The sequence below is a fragment of the Saccharomyces kudriavzevii genome (assembly GCF_947243775.1).
Source record: "Saccharomyces kudriavzevii IFO 1802 strain IFO1802 genome assembly, chromosome: 10".
NCBI classification, from domain to species: Eukaryota; Fungi; Ascomycota; class Saccharomycetes; order Saccharomycetales; family Saccharomycetaceae; genus Saccharomyces; species Saccharomyces kudriavzevii.
In genome coordinates, this window is record NC_079281.1 from 351,204 (window position 1) to 375,679 (window position 24,476).

Genomic DNA, 24,476 nt, shown 5'->3' on the forward strand with positions numbered 1-24,476 from the left:
TGAGATGGAATCCCTTATTGCTTAGCACTACTGTTCCGTGCATCCTGGATTTTGTCTAGCACATCATCATAAGCAGCGTCGATGGCATTATCCTCTGCGTTGTTCATAAATTTATCAAACCCAGGCGCATCAGTCGGAGGAATATGGGCATTATTGGTTGACTTAGCAGAAATAGACTCTGTCGATGTTTGATCAGTCGTAGAAGATGCATTAGTATTAAACTCATCGGCTTGCGACGGTTGTGCATCCCTTGCTTGAGGGGCGATATCTTCTTGGTTTTCTTGTTTTCTGAAAATATGATGCAAATGGTATCCTTGGCTATGCAGCTCATCAATAACACCCAAAATGGTGGAAACATCATTTTTCAATAAAAATTCTTTTATTTGATCACTATCTAAGGATTGAGCAGCGCGATTTAAAATTTCTTTGTCCACTGGTAAATCACCGCCACCAACAAGCTTTTCGTGCTCTAGTTCCCTTTTGATTATGGAGTACTTTTTTTTGATGTCAACTTGATCTCGAGATTGTTGGTCGTTTGCTGGTACGTCCTCATGGTTGACATTTGAATCAACCTCTCTAAATTCGACGGCGTCTTCTGCATCTGGACTCGATTTTTCGACTATAGCACTACCGAACGGCATTAGCGCAATGTGGTCTGAATTTTGTAGGATAGATGAGCTTAATAACATTCTTTGACAACTTTCGGGATTGGACTTTGCTTGATTTTCTGATTTTGTGTCTTCTGAAACAAAATCTGGCGTTTTCAATGCGTTATGATGTCTTTGCTTCAACAGGTCACAGCCTCTTTCCAAGCTTGCCTCGATGAAACACAACCTGATCAAGGCTTCCTTACCTTCCAAGTTCAACTGTTCATTCAGTTTCAAATCAAAAAGATCATGAACCACTTTGCTTATCTTGATACGAGCCAATGCAATTTTGGCCATGAAATTCTCGACCATTTTGTTGTAATGCTCGGAATTATCTGCCTTTTCAGTTAATAAAAGTGATAATTGATCTTGCAAACTTGAAAATTGGGTATCTTTTATATCCTTATCGTCGTTATGGACTCTTTTCAGTTCACCTTCAATGTTCCTCAAGGCATATAGTGAAATTTTTTCCTTGATGTTTTCTGGCATGTAAACATAATCTACGTCCAGGGTCATTAAAGAGGAACTTTTTCGAACAGCCTCTGCTAGAGCTTTAGAAGACGCCAGGTCCAACTCGCTTCCTAACATGGAAAAGTAATTTAGTCTGGAGCACATGGGCAACACTTCAGCAAGCATAACTATACTGGTTGAGCTCAAATTGTTGTAATCGATATGTAAACGGACCAAGTTAACAAAAACAGGTAGAAAATCGATTAAAGTTGGGACGCAATGCGGGAAGATAGCAGGATTGTTTGAGATATCCAGGAACTTTAAGTTCTCTGAGTAGCACAAGACACTGATCAACTTTAAAACTTCATTATTCTCAAAAGTATCATGCTTGTTCACTTTCAAGTTTGTTCCATTTAGGGATAAAAATTTGAAAACGTTTTTCTCGTTGGCTTTTTGAATTTTACCTAGAACAGCATCAGTAAATGAAGAGAGTTTCCCATTCAAATCGTTGAACCCAACGTCTAAACCTGTCACTTTGGACTGGACCATCCACCTGGCCAAATCATCGCATTGGCTCTTGGTCAACTTATTATAGGCCAGACCCAACCTTTCAGTAGCAATGCACGCGACAAGAATGAAGTTTTTGAATTGCGCAGCATTCATCTGTGCCCCAGAAATGACAATTTCCTCCAAACCGCCCTCGAGTGCGATAGAAGCAGTCAAGAGATCCCAGTTCATGTCGGATCTATTTTCTATATTGCATTGCATTCTTTGGATTTTTGACTTCAGAGAAGATTTTGAAGGCTTCTGTACATTTGTCTTGATGGAGGGGACCATAGTCAAATCGATGGAGTGTAAGGACTTGGCCTTGGAAACAAAATAGCATAACACTTTCCAACCCTCTTCATCTAGGAGGGTGTTTCTTAGGGACAGTTTCTGAAAATTTCGTTTGTAAACCAATGAACCTAGAATAATTCTGAGCATTTGAACGGTTAGTTGCACACCGTCTAATGAAAGACATAGAACGGGAGCAATACTCAAGAAATCACTGAATGACCAAATTTCTACCATGGAAGGCCTAGGGTTGCGTAATTGTAAGATGGGGATAGGGTCCGTGGAGTTCTTCTTCAGTTGTTTCAAAGTGGCCGGTATGGGTAGGATTTCTCGTAGATGGCAACAACGGGTATAAACGATGTCGTGAGGAATCTTCAAAGAAGGTGGGGGCATAATCTCCCCACTGTCGTCCGCGTCTGTACCATTAGTACCGCTAGAGACCATAGAAGCCAAAGAGGAGGTGGAAGCGCCCCTTCTTGAAATCATCGGTTTGTCAATGGTCAGGTGGCTGGCGCTCTTACTAACAGTAACTTCTTCTTCATTGTTGGTGACGATACGTCTCAATTCGTTGGGGGCCTCTTTGGCTCTGGCCTCCGCGGCAGCTTCCGCGGCGGCCATAACTATATTTCTTCTTTGGGTGTTGTTGTCTTCGTCGTCTTGTGGTACTTCTGAGTTTTGCTTCTGAGGAGCCATTTCCTCTTTGCTCTTGGCGTTGGCGTCGTCCTCTTCCGGATTTAGCAGTTTCAATTGGCCAGTACCCCCAACGACAACGCCCAGACTGGTCGATTCCATGATTTTCCTCCTTTCTTGTGGGGTCAATCTGTGTATAACAACGGACCCATTGGGCTTCACTTCCACTTCACCCTTCCGCGGGTTTTTGCTGCATATTTGTTGTGGAGGGTCGTTGAAATAGGTGTTTGTAGCAAAGCAGACATGCTTCAAAGGCTTTACGTACTCGAGCCCAGGAACGGTGGTTATCTTTGAAGGGTCGAACTCCATGGAGCTGGAGGACCATAGAGACGTGGATGACGCATCCGGGTTATTGCTGTTGGCGGACAGAGAAGAGGAATTGTTGTTATTGTTCCCGTAGGAGGTAACTTTCCTCAGGAAGGCGCCGAACTTATGGGAAGAAGGTGCCGGGTTGAGATTCTGCACTGAAGACGAAACGTCAGAGTTGGAATCCACCGTGTCGATTGAGGCAGTGGTGGGTTGCTTCATCCTGAAAGCAGGAGGGAATTTCGGTTTGTCAGGATGAGGCGGGATGGGCCTTCCCTTAACGTCAAATTTCTGGTGAGCGCGTGGCTTGGAAGGTAGCTGTCTGTCGTTGTGTAGTAAGAACGAAGCACGTGCATTTCTCTTGTTTGGAGGGGGAGCTGAGGATTTGATGAAGTTCCCCTCCTTGAAGGCGGCTAATTTGTAGTCCTTAGATTTGTAGTAGCGCAAGAAATCCATCAATCTCGGGTCAGGGTGGCAACGGCCGTAGTTGTGATCGTCCGCGGCAGAAGACTCGCCAGGCTGGCCTTCTTCCGGTGTATGGTAAGCGTGGATACGGCCATTGTTGTAGTTTTGCGGATGGTTTTCGTAATATACTTCCGATTCCGTCTTGGACCTTGTTAGCGGCACAACGGTGTCATCGGAAGTGGGCGGAGCATTGTACTGCAAAGGGGGAGGCGATTCGGCAGAAATAGTCGCTGTTCGTTCTCTTCTTACAGCAGCGCTAGGATTTACGTGGGTCGGAGAGGGCGAGCGCGAGCGCTCTTTCCTTTCTCTCTCCTTCTCTTCTTGTTCTTGATCTTTTTTCCTGTGGCCAAACAGACTCTTGAAGAAACCTACCCTCTTGGGGGCAGGAGCATCTTGCGCATAATGATGATGGTGGTGGTGCTGAAGCTGACGCCCGGCGTCAGCCTCAGCGGTAGATATGTTAGCCTCCACCACGGACTTCGACCTCTCCCTGGTGGGGGCGAAGCTCGTGGAAGCTGCGGCAGCGGCAATGTTGATGCGTTGGTTGTTTATCAGGGAGCTCGCTGCCACGGAGTGACGACGTGTTTTATTGTTCGAAGAAAGAATGCTGCTGGATGAGTCAACAGACGTTTCGAAGACCGGTGGGCGAGCAGTGTCCAGCTGAACGTCGGGGGCCACACTGTCGGCCTTGGAGTTGCACATCCCAGCCTCGGAGCTGCTGGCGGCGGAGGCACTGGGTCTTACCAGCCAGCCAACGTCAATGGAGGGGATTCGGTGCTCCTTAAGCAACTTCTGCGTGTCCTTGGAGTCCATGGAGCAGTTGTAGAGCTATCTTGTATATGTGTGTGTGCCTATGTAAGTGCGAGTGCCAAAGCCAGCGTGTGTGTATATGTATGTACGAGATGTGTGCTTTTCCCGGCAGGAAGATGCAATATAAAGGAGTACGAGAACGCAGCGTTCGCTTGTACAGCCAGACGCTTCGAGTGAGGCACTGTTGCGTAAATTGAACCTGAACGTTCCAGATGCGAAAACTATACAATAGCCAATAACGTAAACAGTCGCGCAACACGGGGAAGGGGTCAGAGCAACCTCTTGCATGGCAGAACGGGTACCCAAAAACCGCGGGCCGTGGTGTAAAAGAGAAGGAAAGGGAGAAAAGTGCACAGGCTACTCACTACCACTGGAACAGCGGGTCCGTAGTGGCCAGTGCTCCCAACAGTGTCTCCAGCTGCAGCACGCACTTGCGCCCTCGTCCTTCTGGGACCTCTTCGTCTTCGTCTTCGCCCTCGCCTTCGCCTTCGCCTTCTGTACGCTTGTTGAAGGCAGACTCGTAAGACTCGTAACGCGGCCAGATGGCCTGCGGCGTGGCATACGACAGCTCCGGCGATGAGGTCCAGAGCAGCTGCAGCGGAATCTCGCTGGCGTGCCTAATCTCACAACCATGCAGCACGCTATTGAGGTCGTTGACGCTCGTTGCAGAATTGCCGATGAAAAGCATGGGGATGATGATAGTGCGGGACTGCCGCCAGGGGATTCTGCGTTGCAGCCGGGCAGCCCATCCTGTGCGCCTCAGCGACGACGGCCCCATGTAGTGGGCCCAGTCATCCAAGAGCCTGGCGTAGCTTTGACGCAGCGGCGCCGTAGCGGCGCCGAAGCCAAAGCTGCCCGGGTTGGCGACCTCGATGGGTATTACGCTGTCGCATTTTTGTAGCACGGCCGCACAGTCGATGATCTGGTGCAGGGTCATGGCCATGGCCAGCAGTTTCGCCGTCAATCCGCCAGCGCCTCCGCTGGCGAAATCTGTGTCAGTGAGTGCCGCAACTTCGTAGTATCTTGGCACCAGGCTTTTCAGGATCCCGAGCTGCTCGCCGATGGACTCGCAGCGGACAAAACAGCAGTACGTGTTGACCAGCTTGCCAAAGGACGCGTTGATATCCGTGTAGCACTCCAGACCGGAGTAATCTACAAACATGGCTTGTGTTCGTCGTGTTTTCTGTCCATTACCGCTTTTCTTCTCTCAATTTCATTAGTTTTTTTTTTATTATTTACTGACGCAAAGCCCACGCCGTAGCGAGACTCCGCAACTGGCCAAATCCATGCCTGCCACTCGTATATTGCGCACGCACGCACGCTTGTTGCACGGTGTATTGGTTTATACTGTGTAATCGTAAAAGAAAAATGGATATTCATTACCCGCTTTTTCGACGCCGTTCCTTCAACGATTACTTTTTTTTTTCCATTGAGTTTTCCCTGGTTGCTGTAGGCTCTAATTTCAATGCCCATTTAGAAACGATTGGAGGACTGTGGGGAGAATTGGCGAATATATATATAAATATATATATACATACATACACATATTTATATTTACACTATATAAAGAGGGGTAACCGTGCACACTTATTGTTTTCGCCTATGCAACCATGAAGGATGTCTTACAATGGGCAATTGACCACTACGAGACGAGGGATCAACTGATCCAGAAAGGGATTTGGAAAGGTGAACTCTATCACGACTCCATCTTTAAAGAAAACAGCAGAGGCTGGCTCTGGAAGGCTCTGCTGCTGTGCGATGAGAACAACAATTGTTTGCTGACTGAGAATCTTAAGCAGTTGGACCTTAACCAACTCGGACTGGTACCGGTGCCTATCCTGGCGGATGACGAAAATGATGACAACAAGCATGGGACAAAAAATCCGGAGAGGGTTTTGCACTCGAACGTTTCGTCTTCACTGGGGATCAGAAGGCTGACTCCCATCGAGGCTGTTGAAAATCATCCCCTGTCCGGTAACAGTGCCAGGACTGCAGGCTCTTTGCCCAATGGAAGGGAGGAAAAGCCATTGACACTCAGAGAAACTCTGGAAATTATAGATCTGGACCTCTCAAGGATAATGCTCGACGACATATTCCAGGAAGCCAAAGTTCATGCTCAGATGCGACAGCTCCTATACAACTACTTGCTTATTCATCAGAACGAGCACCTACAGTACAAGCAAGGGTTCCACGAAATATTAAGCGTTATCTATCTGCAACTATACCATGGCAGCGATCTCGATAATACCAGTTTGCAAAACGTTCTGATTATCTTCAATAAGCTAATGAATCAAATCGAACCGATTTTTTACAATGAAGAAAATCTGATCAGCTGGGATAAGAGGATATTCACTAAAATATTCAAGATTTGTTTGCCCGACTTATTCACCAAGATTTTTTACCAACCACCAAAGACGGAGAACGGAAGGAAGAAAAAAACAAACCAGTTGGTTCATTCCAACTTAATCTGGCTTATCCGATGGACAAGGCTGTTATTTTTGAGGGAATTGCCCCTGAGAAACGTGCTGATTGTCTGGGACCACGTCTTGACGTTCAACTACCCCTTAGAAGTCTTTATTGCATGTTTCATCATCACACTCTTTCTTTCTATATACGATGAACTTCACGCGCTCGTAAACCAAGATGACTACGAACATACCAACAATAATGACGAATTTATCGAGTTGATTTTGCACTTCAAGAACATTTTCCAGAAAGAAAATGCGAGTAAGAATGATGAAGATTTTTTAGAACTATGTAGGATCACGGGAAACTTATCCGAATTATGGTACGGCAAAAACCATGACGATATGAGATTGATTTGTGACACCTTTATAAACGCGAAGTTTGGCATCAAGACTAGTAGTATCTCGAGCATGGAAATCGCAAAAACGACTATCGACCCCAATAGACAATCGCTAGAAAATAAACTAAGAGAAAGGGTCAGACAAACAATTTTGAGAAACAAAAAAAAATGAACAAAAAACAAGCCTGCATGCACGCCACTTTTTTTGCTTTTTCCTCAATACAAAATCACATTATTGCCTGACTTTCCAGGGACCCCAATTTGCGCATGTCACTCACCACCACCATCGTCAGCCCGCGCGTGCCGTTCCTCCACGGAATAGCGGTGCTTCCGATTTTGCATACTACAGGGTTAATATGTACTACACTACATCTTCAATGTCGTGCATGATTTATATAACTGAATAATTGAAGTGTCAGTTGGTAGTAAAAGGGTACAAACCAAAAAAAAAAAAAAAGATCACTTTTGCCGGGATCAAATAAATAAGGGTACTTCCAACATAATAAATAAAAATTAATAGGACCTGACCGCTGGGGGAACGGACGAGCATTCAGTTTCATCTAATGTGTGTGCAATCACACCCCTGTACTTGACCTCTACAGGACCGGATGTCCCTCTTTGCCAGGACAAGGTATGCTTCCTCCAGTTCACATCATCTCTCTTGGGATAATCTTCTCTTGCATGGGCGCCCCGAGATTCCTTTCGTTTTGCTGCAGAAACCGCTGTTTGTGTGGCACAAGTTAGTAGATTTTGCAGTTCCAGGGTTTCCACGAGATCGGAATTCCAAATCATTGACTTATCGGAAACGTGTACATCTTGAAACGTTTCGTCGACTTCAGCAATGTTTCTGACACCTTCGTCCAGAGTTTCTTGCGTCCTGAAAACAGAGACGTCCTTTTGCATTGTCCTTTGCATATTCAACCTAATTTGAGAAGTTTTTTTCGAACCGTTGGCATTTCTCACCTTATTCAAATTAGCAATTGACTCGTGACCAATGTTTGAAGGTAATGGCTTGTGTGGCAGACCAGGTTGTAATGTGTCAGCAATGGTATTAGCAACGGCGCGGCCGAAGACTACTAAATCCAGTAGCGAGTTAGCGCCTAATCTGTTGGCCCCGTGAACGGATACGCACGCAGCTTCCCCGCAAGCCATCAGGCCTTGGATGACTTTGTCCTCCCCGGTTTCCTTATCGATGGTTAATGCCTCACCAGTCCATCTTGTGGGGATACCGCCCATATTATAATGAACCGTTGGTAAGACAGGAATTGGTTCCTGAGTAACATCCACACCAGCAAAGACAGCAGCTGTTTCGGAGATCCCTGGCAATCTCTCCTTTAACACTTCTGGTGGCAAGTGGCTCAATTGTAAAAGTATATGGTCTTTATGTTTCCCAACACCTCTACCAGCCCTGATTTCCATGGTGATTGCTCTGGACACAACATCTCTGCTTGCCAAATCCTTAGCGGTAGGGGCGTACCGCTCCATAAACCGTTCTCCTTCAGAATTCAATAAGAATCCACCTTCACCACGGGCACCTTCGGTGATAAGGCAGCCGGACCCATAAATCCCTGAAGGATGGAACTGAACGAATTCTAAATCCTCTAGCGGAAACCCAGCACGAGAAACCATAGCGTTACCGTCGCCGGTACAAGTGTGGGCGGATGTGCACGAAAAATAGGCTCTACCATATCCGCCCGTGGCAATGATGGTTCTATGAGCTCTGAACCTGTGAATGGTGCCATCTTCCTCATTGTAGGCAATGGCGCCAACAACTTCGCCGTTATGAGTTAACAAATCCATTGCAAAGTATTCGATGAAGAAATGCGTATTATTCTTCAGTGCCTGGCCATAGAGTGTATGAAGCATTGCGTGACCTGTCCTGTCTGCCACAGCACAAGTTCTATAGGCTTGACCGCCCTTACCAAAGTCTTTTGACTGGCCACCAAATGCTCTTTGATAAATTTTTCCATCTTCAGTTCTCGAAAATGGCATACCGTAGTGTTCCAACTCAATAACCGACTTGGGAGCCTCGCGTGTCATATAGTGGATGGCGTCTTGGTCTCCCAGCCAGTCGGAACCCTTGACAGTGTCATACATGTGCGACTTCCAATCATCCGGGTGCATATTCCCCAAAGCTGCGTTGATTCCACCTTGGGCGGCGACGGTATGTGACCTTGTCGGAAACAACTTCGATAGACAGGCAGTCTTGTATCCGGCTTCAGCTAAACCAAAAGCTGCTCTTAAGCCTGCACCACCGGCTCCTACCACCACACAATCGTATTCGTGATCGACTACGTGATATTTAGCACCTGAGTCCGGTCTTGTTTGGAGTGTCCGCACTTGGCTAGCAACGGTAGAAGAGGCTAGAGTCCTCTGCAAGATGGATGATTTTGCTACTCCCTTTCCTAAAGATAACATGTGTATTATAGTTCCTGTGAATACATGCATATATATGCCTAGTTAATTTTTATGTTCTGTTTACTTTGACAAGTAACTGTATTGAAAACGCATATAAGCTCTTTAATTGTGCCAAAAAGACCAAGATAGCAGATAGTTTCTTTTCGCCACAATGTGGGAAACTTTGCTGATACGTTAAAGGGAAGACCCTTATATTCTAAAGGGAGGCTCTTGGCTCCGGAGAAAGGGAGCACAGTCTGAAAAACAGTCCTGCGCGGCTAGCTTGCAGAGGCTTTAGAGGTCTCTAACTTAGTCACTGCAACTTTCTAATAAGCGTGATATGCTGATAAAGAGGCTGACAAATCATGCAAACGCTATTTATCCAGAACTTCTACTCGTTCATACAGCTCCATCAAAAAATCAATTTACTGCAGCTTTGTAGAACGAGGTCCGAACAACGAAAAAACCCCTCTAGCAAACATTGTGTACTTTTTGCTTCTAACAATTAAAAAATATATCATAAGAATGAGGAACAAAACGTTTATTAGTAAAGAGCGGACATCAGAACTCAGAACGATTCAGAATTCAAAAAAATCTCCGCGACGGGGAATTGAACCCCGATCTGGCACGCGACAAGCGCCCATTCTGACCATTAAACTATCACGGAATTTGGAAAACAAAGCACTCACGATGGGGGTCGAACCCATAATCTTCTGATTAGAAGTCAGACGCGTTGCCATTACGCCACGCAAGCTACTATTTGTTGAGAAATAGTTTCTTTGGGTGGACCTTCTACCGTAAAGTCAGATTCATCACCACACTATACCTTGGTAAATGTAAAGGAATCATCTTACTGACCATTAAAATCTTGTGACATTTGTTGGGATTCCATTTTTGATAAGGTTAATAATATTATGTATATAGAATATACTAGAAGTTCTCCTCCTGGATTTAGGAATCCACGAAAGGGAATCAACACTTTTACATAATCTTATTCTTATTTCTTTCTTCATTTTATGCGTCTTTTTATTCATTGATCCTATTACATTATCAATCCTTGCACTTCAGCTTCCACTAAATTTGATGACTGTTCTGAATCTTATTTCACTGGTCTAATAATTTTTGTCATCTTCTTAACACCGTATATGATAATCTTCTAGCTACGTGATTGAATGTATTAATCAGTCGTACTAGTAATTGATGGATAGTTGATTATTGTTCCAACAGAAATTTTATGGAACAATAATCAAGTTCTATATAATGAAAAACTTGTGAATTTACAGTAAGTTCGATGTTGCGATCCCATTTCCAATAATGGCAAGAATATCGGGTATATATGTTGGAACAAGTAGGTTCATCATTATTCACATAACTAGTCTTTGTTTCAGGATGTGTTGATAATTAGTAGTATTAATTAAGAATAAAAAGCAGAACTCTTTCTTATACTATATAAGAAAGGTATATAAAACACACGCCGATTGGACATGTTAAATATGTTCAATATAATAATAAACTAGGGAATCTACCATAAGTTCAATGTAACGACTCATATCATTTATATATAAATTCCAAGTTGATGTTCAATTAATGGATCTTTGATTTCAGTTAAGCCCACTCTCTGAACAGCTCGTTTAGCATTCCTTCATCCTACCAAAGATACGACATCTATGTAACATATACGAAGTACACTTTAGAATACAATCTGAGTACTTCAGATGGTAATGATGACTAGTTATGTGAATAATGATGAACCTACTTGTTCCAACAATATTGAACTTATTTAACATGTCCAATCGGCGCGTGTTTTATATACTTCTCTTATATAGTATAAGAAAGAGTTCTGCTTTTGTTCATAATTAACACTTCTAATTACCAACAATATAAAATATACTAGAAGTTTTCTTCCAGAAGAGGAAACCAGCAAATTTACACAGATCTATAAACATTTTTATCTTTGTTTTACACGTCGTTATTCATAGGTCCTAGTAAATTATCGGCCCTTGCGGTTCAGGTTATGGCAGAAGCCGTTATGCTTCGTCTATGGGTCAAAAAAATGGAGGTTGAAATCTCAATAGAAATTGGTTCCGTGGTCTAGTTGGTTATGGCATCTGCTTAACACGCAGAACGTCCCCAGTTCGATCCTGGGCGAAATCAAGTTTTATTTTTTTAGTTATATTTCGTAATAGAAAGCTAGTGCTTTGTCACCGTTATGATTCAACTGTTCCTAATATACACTGAGACATACCATACCTTTAAGATTTAGTGCCATCTCTCCTTTTCAGGTACTTATAATTAGGAGTACTGCTACTAATGTCAATCTGCGTTACAAGGGCCCTGCCGGGTATTCGCGGCCAGCAGCGGAAGGGGTGGCAATGTCCAAGACCGATGCGCAGTTTAATTATTGAGAAAGGAATTGGGGAGGAGAGTTACACCAAGCACCCACGAGACCGGAGTGAGTGAGTGAGATCAATAGATTGTTTTTTGGTTGTGGTTCAGATCTTCTGTTGAACCCTATTTACGTTAGACGATAACATTGCTCTTTATTGGGAATATGACAGATAAAAACAAGGACGATTCAACAAATAAGGCTAAGGACAAAGTTAGAGGCAATCCACAGAAGCCCTTACACTGGTTCGAAATCATCGTCTCAGATCCACAAAAAAGGACGGGCGACCCAGGGTCTTCATCTGGCTACGTAAGTTATCAAATATCAACAAAAACCAACAACGCAGCATTCTATGATAATCGTGGCAATTCGGAATCTATTATAGTCGTACATAGAAGATACAGCGATTTGTTGCTACTGCATGATATTTTACTTAATGAATTCCCCACCTGCATCATTCCACCATTACCTGATAAGAAAGTTTTTCAATACATAGCAGGCGATAGATTTAGTCAAAGATTCACGCAAAAGAGATGTCATAGTTTGCAGAACTTTTTGAGAAGAGTCTCTTTACACCCCGATCTCTGTCAATCAAAGGTGTTTAAAACTTTTTTGGTGAGTAAAGATTGGGAATCTCACCGCAAAGTTCTTCAGGATAGTCTGCAACCAAGTAAAGATGAAGTTACCGATGCCTTCATGAACGCTTTCAAAACAGTTCATAAACAAAACGAAGAGTTCACAGAGATAAGGGAAAAGAGCGACAAATTAGACCGAACTGTAACAAAAATAGATAAACTATTTCATAAAGTCGTGAAGAAAAATGATTCAATGTCTGAAGATTATACAAAACTGGGCACCAACCTACAAGAATTGCAAGAACTCGTTACAGGCGAAAATGAGGAGCTTACTGGAAAATTGAAGATTTTCAACGAAGGAGTAACACAATTGTCCTACGGCTTACAAGACCTTACTAAATACTTGGATTACGAATATATCGTCGATTTGAAGGATCTCGAACACTATATCGATAGTATGCGACAACTAATCAAATTGAAAGACCAGAAACAAATAGACTATGAGGCTCTCAGTGATTATCTAACTAGGTCAATCAAGGAAAAAAATAACTTGATTTCTGGATACGGCGGAAGTAACTTTTTCGCTAATAAATTAGAAGAATTAGCCGGCATAAACCAGGAGGCTTCACGTAGAGAAAAGATCAATAAATTAGAAAGCAAGATAGCATCACTAACTGGTGAATTAGAAAATGCCAAGAGGGTAGCAGATGGATTTGAACAAGCATGTTTGAAGGAAATAGATCATTTTGAAAGCGTTAAAACCACAGAAATCAAGCAGTCTCTTGGTTCACTAACAGATCACCATATCGAATTCTACGAAAGGATACTGGAGGCATGGGAAAAAGTGGATGAGAGTCTATGATGTTGGTTGTCTTTTTTTTCCCATTCTACCATTAATAATTATAATGCTATACTTTCTTTTGGTTTTATTTATATAAGATCAAGTACGTAAACATATATATGTTGTTTTTATTTTATGATCTTCCAATTTTTTTCGATTAGTCAAACTTTAGATTTCTTCTGCACGTTGAATTTGAATGACTTGCATTGGTCATTCAGTTCCTGAATGATGTTATCGTGGCGAGATTCAATCAATTTCCAGTCTACGTTATCGTTGAATAAATCTGTCCCATTTGCGTAATACGCCTTGTAGTCGTGGCCAAAATTTTCAAGAAATGACTCTTCGCCGATATACTTCGACCATTCCATGGGTGGGAATGTGTCTTTATCCAGCACCCTATCACTCTTAGATCGTGGCTTGGGAGCTTTTTCATTTTGTCTTACATAAAAATACCTCAACAGCATGATGGCTTCTTTCCTCAAGATCCCCGGTATACTCTCGTAACCTGTGGCCGCCTTACTCCTGGCCGCTAGAGTACACGTATCATGATTTACTGACAAGACAGTACCATTGCCGCCGAATCTTTCGTTACCACAACCGAACACAACTTTCCCAATGCCTAACTGCTTAAGTGCAGACGCACACATTATACACGGTTCTACAGTCACATACAGAGTAATATCTTTGAACACGTCAACGACTCCGCGCGACCCCACCATTGCCTTGATCTGGTCGATCCCCATGAACTCAGCGTGTGCCACGCCAGTTAATGACTTGTTCGTATCGTTCATGCCGTAGGCCATCACCTGACCGGTCGGTGTATGTACAAAGATGCAAGCTACCGGCGTCTCGTCGTGATCAAGAGCGTATTTGGCCAAACGGACAGCTGTCCTCATATACCCGACATGCTGCATAATTTGTTGTCCTCTAGCTTCGTTCGTGACTCCCACCAGCTTCTCGAGCTAACCGTAGATCGCATTTGGATTCATTATTCACCCAATCTCCCTATGTTAGCTAATACTCTTCGCTAAAATAGAACATTCTGGAAATTTTCACCCGGCGCGGCAGTCCGAGGAACTGGACAGCGTGTCGAAAATAGTTGCTTTTTTATATAAAAGACACGAAAAGGGTTTTCTGATAGATTTAAATCTGGTGTATTATTAGTGAGCGTTAACGTGTTACTGTTTTACTCCTCAAACTCCGCAAGAATAGTCTCAAGAGAAAAAGTTGTATTAAACATATCATGTTTTTCAACAGACTAAGCGCCAGCAAGCTGCTGGTACCACTAACCGTGGTGCTGTACGCACTTTTCGTGGTGGTATTACCTTTACAGAATTCCTTCCACTCCTCCAATGTTCTGGTCAAGGGTGCCGATGATGTCGAAAACTACGGAACCGTTATCGGTATCGACTTGGGTACCACTTATTCCTGTGTTGCTGTGATGAAAAATGGTAAGACTGAAATTCTTGCCAATGAACAAGGTAATAGAATAACTCCCTCTTACGTGGCTTTCACCGATGATGAAAGGTTGATTGGTGATGCTGCAAAGAACCAAGTTGCTGCTAACCCAACAAACACCATTTTCGACATCAAGAGATTGATCGGTTTGAAGTTTAACGACAGATCTGTTCAAAAAGATATCAAGCATTTGCCATTTGACGTGGTTAACAAAGATGGTAAACCGGTCGTGGAAGTTAGTGTCAAAGGTGAAAAGAAAGTTTTCACTCCAGAGGAAATCTCCGGTATGATCTTGGGTAAGATGAAACAAATTGCTGAAGATTACCTGGGCACTAAGGTTACTCACGCGGTCGTTACCGTTCCTGCTTATTTCAATGACGCTCAAAGACAAGCCACCAAAGATGCTGGTACTATCGCTGGTTTGAACGTTTTGAGAATTGTTAACGAACCAACTGCAGCTGCCATTGCTTACGGTCTAGACAAGTCTGACAAAGAACATCAAATCATTGTGTATGACTTAGGTGGTGGTACTTTTGATGTTTCTTTATTATCTATTGAAAATGGTGTCTTCGAAGTTCAAGCCACTTCAGGTGATACTCATTTGGGTGGTGAAGATTTCGACTATAAGATCGTTCGTCAATTGATGAAAGCTTTCAAGAAGAAGCACGGTATTGATGTTTCTGATAATAACAAAGCCCTAGCTAAGTTGAAGAGAGAAGCTGAAAAGGCTAAACGTGCCCTATCCAGTCAAATGTCTACTCGTATCGAAATTGACTCCTTCGTTGATGGTATTGATTTGAGTGAAACTTTGACTAGAGCTAAGTTTGAAGAATTAAACCTAGATCTTTTCAGAAAGACTTTGAAACCTGTTGAAAAAGTTTTGCAAGATTCCGGCTTGGAAAAGAAGGACGTTGATGATATTGTTTTGGTTGGTGGTTCTACTAGAATTCCAAAAGTCCAGCAACTATTAGAATCTTTCTTTGATGGTAAGAAGGCTTCCAAGGGTATCAACCCAGATGAGGCCGTTGCATATGGTGCTGCTGTCCAAGCTGGTGTTTTGTCTGGTGAAGAAGGTGTCGAGGATATCGTTTTGTTGGATGTTAACGCTTTGACTCTTGGTATTGAAACCACTGGTGGTGTCATGACTCCTCTAATCAAGAGAAACACTGCCATCCCAACAAAGAAATCTCAAATCTTTTCCACTGCCGTTGACAACCAACCAACTGTTATGATCAAGGTTTACGAAGGTGAAAGAGCCATGTCTAAGGACAACAATTTATTAGGTAAATTTGAATTGACTGGCATCCCACCAGCACCCAGAGGTGTTCCACAAATTGAAGTCACGTTTGCCCTTGATGCTAACGGTATCTTGAAGGTTTCCGCCACTGATAAGGGTACTGGTAAATCTGAATCTATCACCATCACAAACGATAAGGGTAGATTAACTCAAGAAGAAATTGATAGAATGGTGGAAGAAGCCGAAAAATTCGCCTCCGAAGATGCTTCTGTCAAGGCTAAGGTTGAATCTAGAAACAAATTGGAAAACTACGCTCACTCTTTGAAGAACCAAGTTAACGGTGATTTGGGTGAGAAGTTGGAAGAAGAAGACAAGGAAACCTTACTAGATGCTGCTAACGACGTTTTGGAATGGTTAGATGACAACTTCGAAACCGCCATCGCTGAAGACTTTGATGAAAAGTTTGAATCCTTGTCAAAGGTCGCTTATCCAATCACTTCCAAGTTATACGGTGGTGCTGATGGTTCTGCTACCGCTGATTTCGACGATGAAGATGAAGATGACGATGGTGATTATTTCGAACATGACGAATTGTAGATAAGATAATATAAGTTTTTGCTGTTGAAAGCTCCAAAGGTCGTTAACTCATCGACTTGCATGAAATATCTACGTTTCTCGAAAATATATGCATAGCTATTTCAAACTTCGAAGTTTTACGCAGCGTTTGGGGAAAAAATATACAGAGTATATACGTAAATACATGCATTTTTGAATAATAAAAACAGAAAAAAATGATACAAATGGATTACTTCGAAAGGGAAGAGGCTTGAGTTAGACTGTTGGGATGACGTGAAGTTGCTATTATGCATAACTGACTTGTGCATATATTTCTTTTAATTAGATCAGTATTGCTTACAATTTCTGCTTACCCTGATAGTGGTCCATTTTCTCATTCCGAAAATTTTTCACTAAGAAAAAAAAATGCTTTAAGTCCATCTCATCTCATCTCATCTCTTCACAACTAAGGCCTTTGAAAAGCATTATAAGGAAAGTAGTCAAAAGTTCGAGAACCAAATACTTAGATGGCAAAAAAAAATAAAGTGAACACCTCTCAAAGAAAGACTTTACGTCAAAAGGAAGATGAATACATAGAAAACCTGAAAACTAAAATCGATGAATATAATCCCAAGATAACTAAAGCCAAATTTTTCAAAGACCTGCCTATTAGTGATCCCACTTTGAAAGGTTTAAGGGAATCATCCTTTATAAAACTTACTGAGATTCAAGCAGATTCCATTCCAGTGTCTTTACAAGGTCACGATGTATTGGCGGCCGCAAAGACAGGTTCTGGTAAAACGCTAGCATTTTTAGTTCCGGTCATCGAAAAACTGTACCGCGAAAAGTGGACTGAATTCGACGGATTGGGTGCCCTGATTATATCTCCTACAAGAGAGCTAGCAATGCAAATATATGAAGTTTTGACCAAGATTGGCAGCCGTACATCATTTTCGGCAGGATTAGTTATTGGTGGCAAAGACGTCAAATTTGAACTAGAAAGAATATCCAGAATTAACATCCTTATTGGTACACCCGGTCGAATTTTACAACATTTAGATCAAGCTGTAGGTTTAAATACTTCCAATTTGCAAATGCTTGTTCTTGACGAGGCCGATAGATGCTTAGATATGGGATTCAAAAAAACTCTAGATGCTATAGTGGACACTTTATCTCCCTCTAGACAAACTCTTTTATTTTCGGCAACTCAGTCCCAGTCCGTTGCAGATTTAGCTAGGTTATCCTTGACAGATTATAAAACTGTGGGAACGTATGACGTTATGGACGGATCCGTTAACAAAGGACCGTCTACTCCAGAAACTTTACAACAATCCTACATTGAAGTTCCTCTAGCGGATAAGCTAGATATCCTCTTCAGTTTCATTAAATCACATTTAAAGTGCAAAATGATTGTGTTTTTGTCAAGTTCCAAACAAGTGCATTTTGTTTATGAAACATTCAGAAAAATGCAGCCTGGTATATCTCTAATGCATTTACATGGAAGGCAAAAACAACGTGCGAGAACTGAAACTTTAGACAAATTTAATCGTGCTCAACAGGTCTGTCTTTTTGCTACAGATGTTGTCGCTAGAGGTATTGACTTTCCTGCAGTCGATTGGGTTGTACAAGTTGATTGCCCGGAAGACGTTGACACATATATCCACAGAGTCGGTAGATGTGCCCGCTATGGTAAAAAGGGTAAATCGTTAATTATGTTGACTCCACAAGAGCAAGAAACATTCCTAAAAAGATTGCAAATCAGAAAGATTGAGCCAAGTAAACTAAATATAAAACAATCAAAGAAAAAATCCATCAAGCCCCAACTACAATCGTTATTATTCAAGGATCCAGAGTTGAAATATCTAGGACAAAAAGCTTTTATATCGTATGTGAGATCCATCTATGTACAAAAGGACAAAGAAGTTTTCAAATTCGACGAACTATCAACGGAAGAATTTGCCTATTCTCTTGGTTTACCGGGCGCTCCAAAGATCAAAATGAAGGGTATGAAGACTATTGATCAGGCCAAAGAAAGAAAAAACGCTCCAAGACAGCTAGCGTTCTTATCAAGGACAAATGAAGATGGTGAAATAATCGAAGATAAATCCAAACAACCAAGAACAAAATATGATAAAATGTTCGAACGTAAAAATCAAACCATTTTAAGTGAACATTATTTGAATATAACGAAGGCCCAAGCACAGGAGGATGAAGATGATGATTTCATCTCTGTCAGGCGTACAAATCATGAAATAAATGAATCCGAGTTACCTGCTTTAACTCTTCCCTCTTCAAGGAGAGCACAAAAGAAAGCACTTTCCAAAAAAGCATCTCTGTCTTCCAAAGGTAACGCTAGTAAAGTGGTATTTGATGATGAAGGTGAAGCTCATCCGGTTTACGAACTAGAAGGTGAAGAGGAATTTCATAAGAAGGGTGATGCGGAAGTTCAAAAGACAGAATTTCTAAGTAAAGAATCCGCGGTAATGGCAGACATCGATGGTATTGATAAACAGGTGGCCAAGGAAAAGAAACAAGAAAAGAAGAGAAAGAGACTAGAGGCCATAAGAAGAGAGATGGAAACGGCTATGGAAGGGGACCTTTCTGGAGATGATGGTGAGGGACAATCAGTAGCATACTTGGGAACAGGTAACTTAAGTGATGATATGCACGACGATGATATGTCCGAATCAGAAGGCCACTTGAAGAAGAAAGCTAGAACTGTTGATTATTCACATGGTAACAAACCATTTAGTTCAGTTGATGATGAAATTATTGAAGTGGAAGAACCACAGACTTTGGAAGATCTAGAGTCTTTGACAGCTAAACTAATTCAAGGTTAAAACCTCTCTGCATAGTCAAATTTATAGAATACAAAATATGTAAACATTAACAACTCTCAATGCCCAGTATATTTATTTTTCATACAAGTTACGGATAAGTTATAAGAAAAGAAGGAAATTATGCGTATGCTTATGCCTCTTCAGGTCGAGGAACCGATTATTACTGAATGGAATTTCGTCGTGTATATGCTGATGTACGCTCAGACCTCATTTAAGATCCTTTAAAAGATGGAGGTACCTCTTTTTTCTTAACGGATCAGTGTCTATCAACTGAGTCAAATACGCCTCTGAGTTACTTTCCGTTAGGGATTCGTTTTCCTTCAAAATGCTTTCTAGAACTAATAAAATCTTCAAGCACCAAATGTTTTGCTTCCCAGAAAAATCAATCTCATCATTATTAATTAACACAATATTTTCCCTCAGATCTCTCAGCATCTGAACATACTCCCGTTTGCCTAGAGTTTTGAAAACAGTGTCGTTTTTAATAAACCACTTGATGTAAAACCACACAGATTGGTCTTCAGCATCAGTAAATATGGCGTTAATGATATAAGAGATTTCCGTCTGGATATATTTCCTTTGATTTCCGATTTCTCCTTTTTGGAACATTCTGCTTACGATCTGCACTCTTTGATGCCATGCGGAATAATTTGAAATATTATTGTTTATTTTATTTGTCGTGTATTCAAACTCCTCCTTGTCGAGACTTTTATTGGTAATATTTTCAATCTTTCCGACAACTATTCTACGGTAGTGCCATCCGTGATAGTTTCTTGCATCTTGTTCCAATAGCTTATTCACAACAGCAAGTTCAGTTTGCCAAATCTTGGGTAAATCAGTGGGATAGTGTTCCAAAACCCAAAGTCTGTGATTCCATATCCAATAAACTTTGGGGTACTTTTTCAATTGCAACATTACGAATGCCAGCTCTTTATTCCAAAAAGATATTTCCAGTTCAGAGCTCAGGTTGCTTGTGATATCTCTCCTATAATTCCAAATAGCATTAAATTCGGGATTCTTCTCCAAAAGTGCAGACGTTTTCTCGAAGGCTCCGGTTGAATAGATCTGTTCATCCCTCAAATTCAAAACATCTTCAGTTAAGTGTCTATACTCGTGTATTTTCCTTTCGTCTTGGACTCTCTTTTGCCTCAATAACTCCTTGGTCCACTCTTTCCTTTTAATACCGTGCTAATAAGAGTGGCAAATGTCAAACAATGCCTAACAGTCAGTAAAAAAAGGCATTCACAACATAAGTAACAACATGATTTTTGAGCGTACATACCATTCTTGGTCTACCAAATATAATTTGACTTATTCTATCGATATGGCCTCCGTACCTACTTTTTTTTGCCTTCAATTTTTGGATGTTCGTTCACATTAAACTTAAATGATTTAACATTTCGAGAACAGAAAATCGCCCCGAAGAATGATCAATAATATCTAGTTAAAGCGATTTTGAAGTATTATAAGGGGATAACAGCAGCATATCGAAATGTCACAATCAATATCACTAAAGGGTTCAACAAGGACAGTAACGGAGTTTTTTGAGTACAGCATAAATTCCATTCTTTATCAAAGAGGCGTATATCCAGCAGAGGATTTTGTAACGGTGAAGAAGTACGACTTGACACTTCTAAAGACGCATGATGATGAATTGAAGGATTACATCCGGAAAATTCTTTTACAAGTTCATAGGTGGCTACTTGGCGGCAAATGTAACCAACTAGTATTATGTGTTGTGGACAAGGATGAAGGGGAAGTGGCGGAAAGGTGGTCCTTTAACGTGCAGCACATTCCTAGCGGTAACCGGGACCAAGACGAAACTGTCGATCTAACTACAACACAGTCACAAATTAGGGCTCTGATCAGGCAAATCACCTCGAGTGTTACCTTTCTGCCCGAGCTGACAAAAGATGGTGGATATACCTTCACAGTACTAGCATATACAGATGCGGATGCCAAAGTCCCATTAGAATGGGCTGACTCCGATAGTAAAGAAATACCAGACGGTGAAGTAGTCCAATTCAAAACGTTTTCGACAAATGACCATGAGGTTGGCGCGCAGGTGAGCTATAAATATTAATGGAAGATAAGACGGAAGTTTATAGAAATCTCCATCCCTAATATTAAAAGAGAATATAGATTTATGAAGATATTATACTACGTAACCAATCTGTAAAACATTTAGTGCCTTCAGGTGCCTCTGCTAAAAAACCTCGAATTGGTGACAAAATCTTTGACGCTTAAGCTTTGCTTTTTCTGTTCTTCCTTATGTTGTTGCATTTGTGGGGTGGATACTATTTTCTTCATGACGAGTGGCGATATTTTTAAATCTTGCCTCACAAATCTCGACCAGGTCGGATCTTGAATTCTCGACAAGTTATTTTCAAACTGCCCCAAGAGTGCTTTATCCCATTTGAAAACAAAAATGTCACGACTACCTTCCGGCGTACTGGCTTCATCATTATCGTCGGTCTCCAAGTTATACGCACCCCATAGCTTTTTCCATAATGCTATGTCCCATGGAATCCCCTTTAGGGCCAGAATAAAGGACCACACTGCTGAATCAGGGTTGCTATGGGTCAACTTGGAGTATGTCTCATAATAATCATCAGCGGAATCCAGAGGTGCCACCAGTAGTTTGACAAACCGAAGTAGCTGGTCTATATTACCATCTGCATGTCTTTTCACTCTCTTGTACGAGGTGTTTTCTCGCAAATCAGAATCATTATTGACATTTTCGGGGAAAGCGTGGAAAATTTCCTTGAGCAGCTCTAAATCAAGAAGAAGTTGCTCCCCAATATTGACGACTGTTTTAGTTTCGAATTTTCTCTTGCCGCCTGCCAGAAGGAAAGGGGGGATAGGTTGTAAAAGACGGATGGTGTGGCTTGCGAAATTGCCAGTGACGATATCAATCACTCTGTCCAAGAAATTCCATTTATAAACGTCTCTATTGAATTGGGACAGAATAAAGGCCATAGTTGAGGGCTGGTCTTGTCGTTGTTTATCGGAAGCGCGGGGTGCAGATGCGGACACTTTCAGTACGGATTTGAGAGTTACCATATACCTGCTATAATCTTCTATCATGGTGTTGGACCAGTCGTTGTTATTGAACTCTCTCCATACAAAATTCAGATCTAGGGGGATGACGCGGTTTAGTAGGAAGGAAGTTCCCTTAGCCAATAGATCATCATATATGTTCTTCGTTTTCGAAAAACTGGCTGAAAGCTTTTCGGGATCACTGCTAAACTCAGACAGCTTTTCCTCCAGTTGATCTATTGTAGTGGCACAATAGTCAGCCGTATTGATCAGTAAAACGGTATATTTCGCGGCCTCGTGCTTATCCTGTACTTCGATATTATCGGGCAGCAGCAAGGGAAGAAGGACCCTTTGAGAGTATGACTGCAGCCATTTGCTGAAGAAATCTGCTAATGAGGTCAATATGCCATCGTTGGCGTTGTTGTCAATCAGTTCCAGGGTCTGAGTCAGTACGGAACGGTAGGTTCTGAACAGATCCGCACTTGAGGGTAACACCAGGGATTCCGCCTCATTAGACGGGAACTTCGGTTCACTCATGTAGGAAAGGAATTTCTTGTCCATCATTTGGTTTTGATGAGACACCCACAGAGTCAAGTAAGGTTCGAAACAGGAGCTTAGTTTCGGTTCTTTGATTTTTTTGGAAAACCGCACGTCGATATATTTTTCGAAATCTAGTGTTGACTGCAGCGCCGCCATGAATAAATCTATCGAAGGGTTCTTGTCCTTGAATTCTCTTTTCAGTAGCACTTGAAGGTCTTTGTGGGAGATGCGGTAAAATGAGGTGGTCAATCTGACCGACATTTCCCAATCCTTCAGGAAATAATCTGCAAATTTGGAGTTGAAGTTATTCAGGATTTTTTTGAAGTATATGTATCTTCTTGACAAGTTTTCCAGGGACCCGGCTTCGTCGTCCACCCTGAAGATCTCGTTCATTTCGAATAAGAGTTTATCCAGACACCAGTCTATCATCTGAGTCTTTGTGCTGGAATCGCAGTCGAGCAGTTCGCAAGCACCTTCGCGGAGCTCGGAAGAGAGCGTTGTGTCATGATCGGGAACATTACCGCTGGAAAACAGTGCGTTGTAGTTTTGCTTGATTTTGGCTAGGGTGTCTGCCTTCAGTCTCGATATGGCGCTCAGTAGATAGTTTATCTCGTCCAAAGACTTATAAGAGACGAATGTGTTTTCGGCCAGGGAACACATTATCTTGTAGGGGCCAACCATTTTCCTGAACGAGCATTGCAAGAGTAGCTCATTACTTTGTATGTAGCAATCGGTTAATATCTTTAGGTTTTGGAACAGGGTCAAGGAGTGGGTGAGATTTTTCTTGGCAATGTCCAGGTACGAAATGCCCTCTGTAAGGTTCGATATTGTCAGTTCAGTGGATGCCGAGATATCCTGAGTTTCTTTGAAGTCCTGGAACACCTTTCTTAGAGAAACCTCCATTTCAGTGGAGTCCCCGGAAGGAGCATTCAGACTAGTTTCTTCCTCAAGAATATCTTCCTGTAGTTGCTGTTTGTAGCTTCTGGTAGCACTTATCAATTGATCTATGTTGTTCAGGGACTCCTTGGAAAAGAGAATATTAGTGAGATCTTCCAAAGGGTCATAATCTACTGTACAATCTAGCATGGTTCGTCCGAGAAAACGAGTATGGAAGGTCTCAATAAATGCAGCAGTGAACGATGAGCTAGCAAGTTTTTCAAGTCGTGCGGATTAAATATGTGTACTTTCTACTGTACTGTCCTTTTCCCCGTGCTTTCAAATTCTAACAGAAGAGAGAGAGAGAGAGAAGGAAAAAAAAAGTAAAAATATGCTCCAGGGGAGGTTCGAACTCTCGACCTTCAGATTATGAGACTGACGCTCTTCCGACTGAGCTACTGAAGCACTAGTTCTTGCTGGAGGACCAAGACGAACAAACTACTTCACTCCACTCTGAAAGCGCAACCACGCTCACTCCTAAAACAAAGGGAAGAGAAAGAGGCCGGCGTCCCCAACCAGCACACATGCTTTTGCAATCCGTCTGCTTTTCTTATCTTGGGCAGCCTGTTTCCGGGCCTCGGTGGGGGCTTGGTGTGCCTGCACGGACAGAAGGGCTTTAACTCTCCCTCACACAAGCGTCGACGCGCCAGAGTTTTCTTGAAAT

The 24,476-nt window shown here is 42.1% G+C and overlaps 11 protein-coding genes and 4 non-coding genes across 15 annotated transcripts; 6 read left to right on the forward strand and 9 right to left on the reverse strand.

Moving 5' to 3' along the window:
* Positions 1-14: 14 nt before the first annotated feature.
* On the reverse strand, positions 15-4,205 carry MHP1 (Mhp1p; the record flags this gene model as incomplete). The annotated part of the gene is made up of 1 exon (XM_056229013.1): positions 15-4,205. One exon carries the CDS (start codon positions 4,203-4,205, stop codon positions 15-17), a length of 4,191 nt encoding a protein of 1,396 aa, XP_056083075.1.
* A 361-nt stretch (positions 4,206-4,566) lies between these two features.
* Positions 4,567-5,364, reverse strand: SKDI10G1760 (uncharacterized protein; the record flags this gene model as incomplete). The annotated part of the gene is made up of 1 exon (XM_056229015.1): positions 4,567-5,364. One exon carries the CDS (start codon positions 5,362-5,364, stop codon positions 4,567-4,569), a length of 798 nt encoding a protein of 265 aa, XP_056083076.1.
* Positions 5,365-5,812: 448 nt separating this feature from the next.
* On the forward strand, positions 5,813-7,180 carry GYP6 (GTPase-activating protein GYP6; the record flags this gene model as incomplete). The annotated part of the gene is made up of 1 exon (XM_056229016.1): positions 5,813-7,180. The coding sequence occupies one exon, from the start codon at positions 5,813-5,815 to the stop codon at positions 7,178-7,180; it is 1,368 nt and encodes a 455-aa protein (XP_056083077.1).
* A 341-nt stretch (positions 7,181-7,521) lies between these two features.
* On the reverse strand, positions 7,522-9,426 carry SDH9 (succinate dehydrogenase SDH1b; the record flags this gene model as incomplete). The annotated part of the gene is made up of 1 exon (XM_056229017.1): positions 7,522-9,426. The coding sequence occupies one exon, from the start codon at positions 9,424-9,426 to the stop codon at positions 7,522-7,524; it is 1,905 nt and encodes a 634-aa protein (XP_056083078.1).
* A 574-nt stretch (positions 9,427-10,000) lies between these two features.
* Skdi_10.trna9D lies at positions 10,001-10,072 on the reverse strand. The gene has a single exon. It is a non-coding gene; the product is annotated as a tRNA-Asp (tRNA).
* A 15-nt stretch (positions 10,073-10,087) lies between these two features.
* On the reverse strand, positions 10,088-10,159 carry Skdi_10.trna10R. The gene has a single exon. It is a non-coding gene; the product is annotated as a tRNA-Arg (tRNA).
* Positions 10,160-11,485: 1,326 nt separating this feature from the next.
* On the forward strand, positions 11,486-11,559 carry Skdi_10.trna11V. The gene has a single exon. It is a non-coding gene; the product is annotated as a tRNA-Val (tRNA).
* Positions 11,560-11,956: 397 nt separating this feature from the next.
* Positions 11,957-13,228, forward strand: SNX4 (Snx4p; the record flags this gene model as incomplete). Its single annotated transcript, XM_056229018.1, has 1 exon — positions 11,957-13,228. One exon carries the CDS (start codon positions 11,957-11,959, stop codon positions 13,226-13,228), a length of 1,272 nt encoding a protein of 423 aa, XP_056083079.1.
* Positions 13,229-13,368: 140 nt separating this feature from the next.
* Positions 13,369-14,121, reverse strand: TAD2 (tRNA(adenine34) deaminase; the record flags this gene model as incomplete). The annotated part of the gene is made up of 1 exon (XM_056229019.1): positions 13,369-14,121. The coding sequence occupies one exon, from the start codon at positions 14,119-14,121 to the stop codon at positions 13,369-13,371; it is 753 nt and encodes a 250-aa protein (XP_056083080.1).
* Positions 14,122-14,450: 329 nt separating this feature from the next.
* On the forward strand, positions 14,451-16,499 carry KAR2 (Hsp70 family ATPase KAR2; the record flags this gene model as incomplete). The annotated part of the gene is made up of 1 exon (XM_056229020.1): positions 14,451-16,499. One exon carries the CDS (start codon positions 14,451-14,453, stop codon positions 16,497-16,499), a length of 2,049 nt encoding a protein of 682 aa, XP_056083081.1.
* A 485-nt stretch (positions 16,500-16,984) lies between these two features.
* Positions 16,985-19,297, forward strand: HCA4 (RNA-dependent ATPase HCA4; the record flags this gene model as incomplete). Its single annotated transcript, XM_056229021.1, has 1 exon — positions 16,985-19,297. One exon carries the CDS (start codon positions 16,985-16,987, stop codon positions 19,295-19,297), a length of 2,313 nt encoding a protein of 770 aa, XP_056083082.1.
* A 207-nt stretch (positions 19,298-19,504) lies between these two features.
* BET4 (Rab geranylgeranyltransferase BET4) lies at positions 19,505-20,582 on the reverse strand (the record flags this gene model as incomplete). Its single annotated transcript, XM_056229022.1, has 2 exons — positions 19,505-20,485; positions 20,580-20,582. The coding sequence occupies 2 exons, from the start codon at positions 20,580-20,582 to the stop codon at positions 19,505-19,507; spliced, it is 984 nt and encodes a 327-aa protein (XP_056083083.1).
* Positions 20,583-20,789: 207 nt separating this feature from the next.
* MAD2 (spindle checkpoint protein MAD2) lies at positions 20,790-21,380 on the forward strand (the record flags this gene model as incomplete). Its single annotated transcript, XM_056229023.1, has 1 exon — positions 20,790-21,380. The coding sequence occupies one exon, from the start codon at positions 20,790-20,792 to the stop codon at positions 21,378-21,380; it is 591 nt and encodes a 196-aa protein (XP_056083084.1).
* A 110-nt stretch (positions 21,381-21,490) lies between these two features.
* Positions 21,491-23,962, reverse strand: VPS53 (Vps53p; the record flags this gene model as incomplete). Its single annotated transcript, XM_056229024.1, has 1 exon — positions 21,491-23,962. One exon carries the CDS (start codon positions 23,960-23,962, stop codon positions 21,491-21,493), a length of 2,472 nt encoding a protein of 823 aa, XP_056083085.1.
* A 182-nt stretch (positions 23,963-24,144) lies between these two features.
* Skdi_10.trna12M lies at positions 24,145-24,217 on the reverse strand. The gene has a single exon. It is a non-coding gene; the product is annotated as a tRNA-Met (tRNA).
* Between the last annotated feature and the right edge of the window lie 259 nt (positions 24,218-24,476).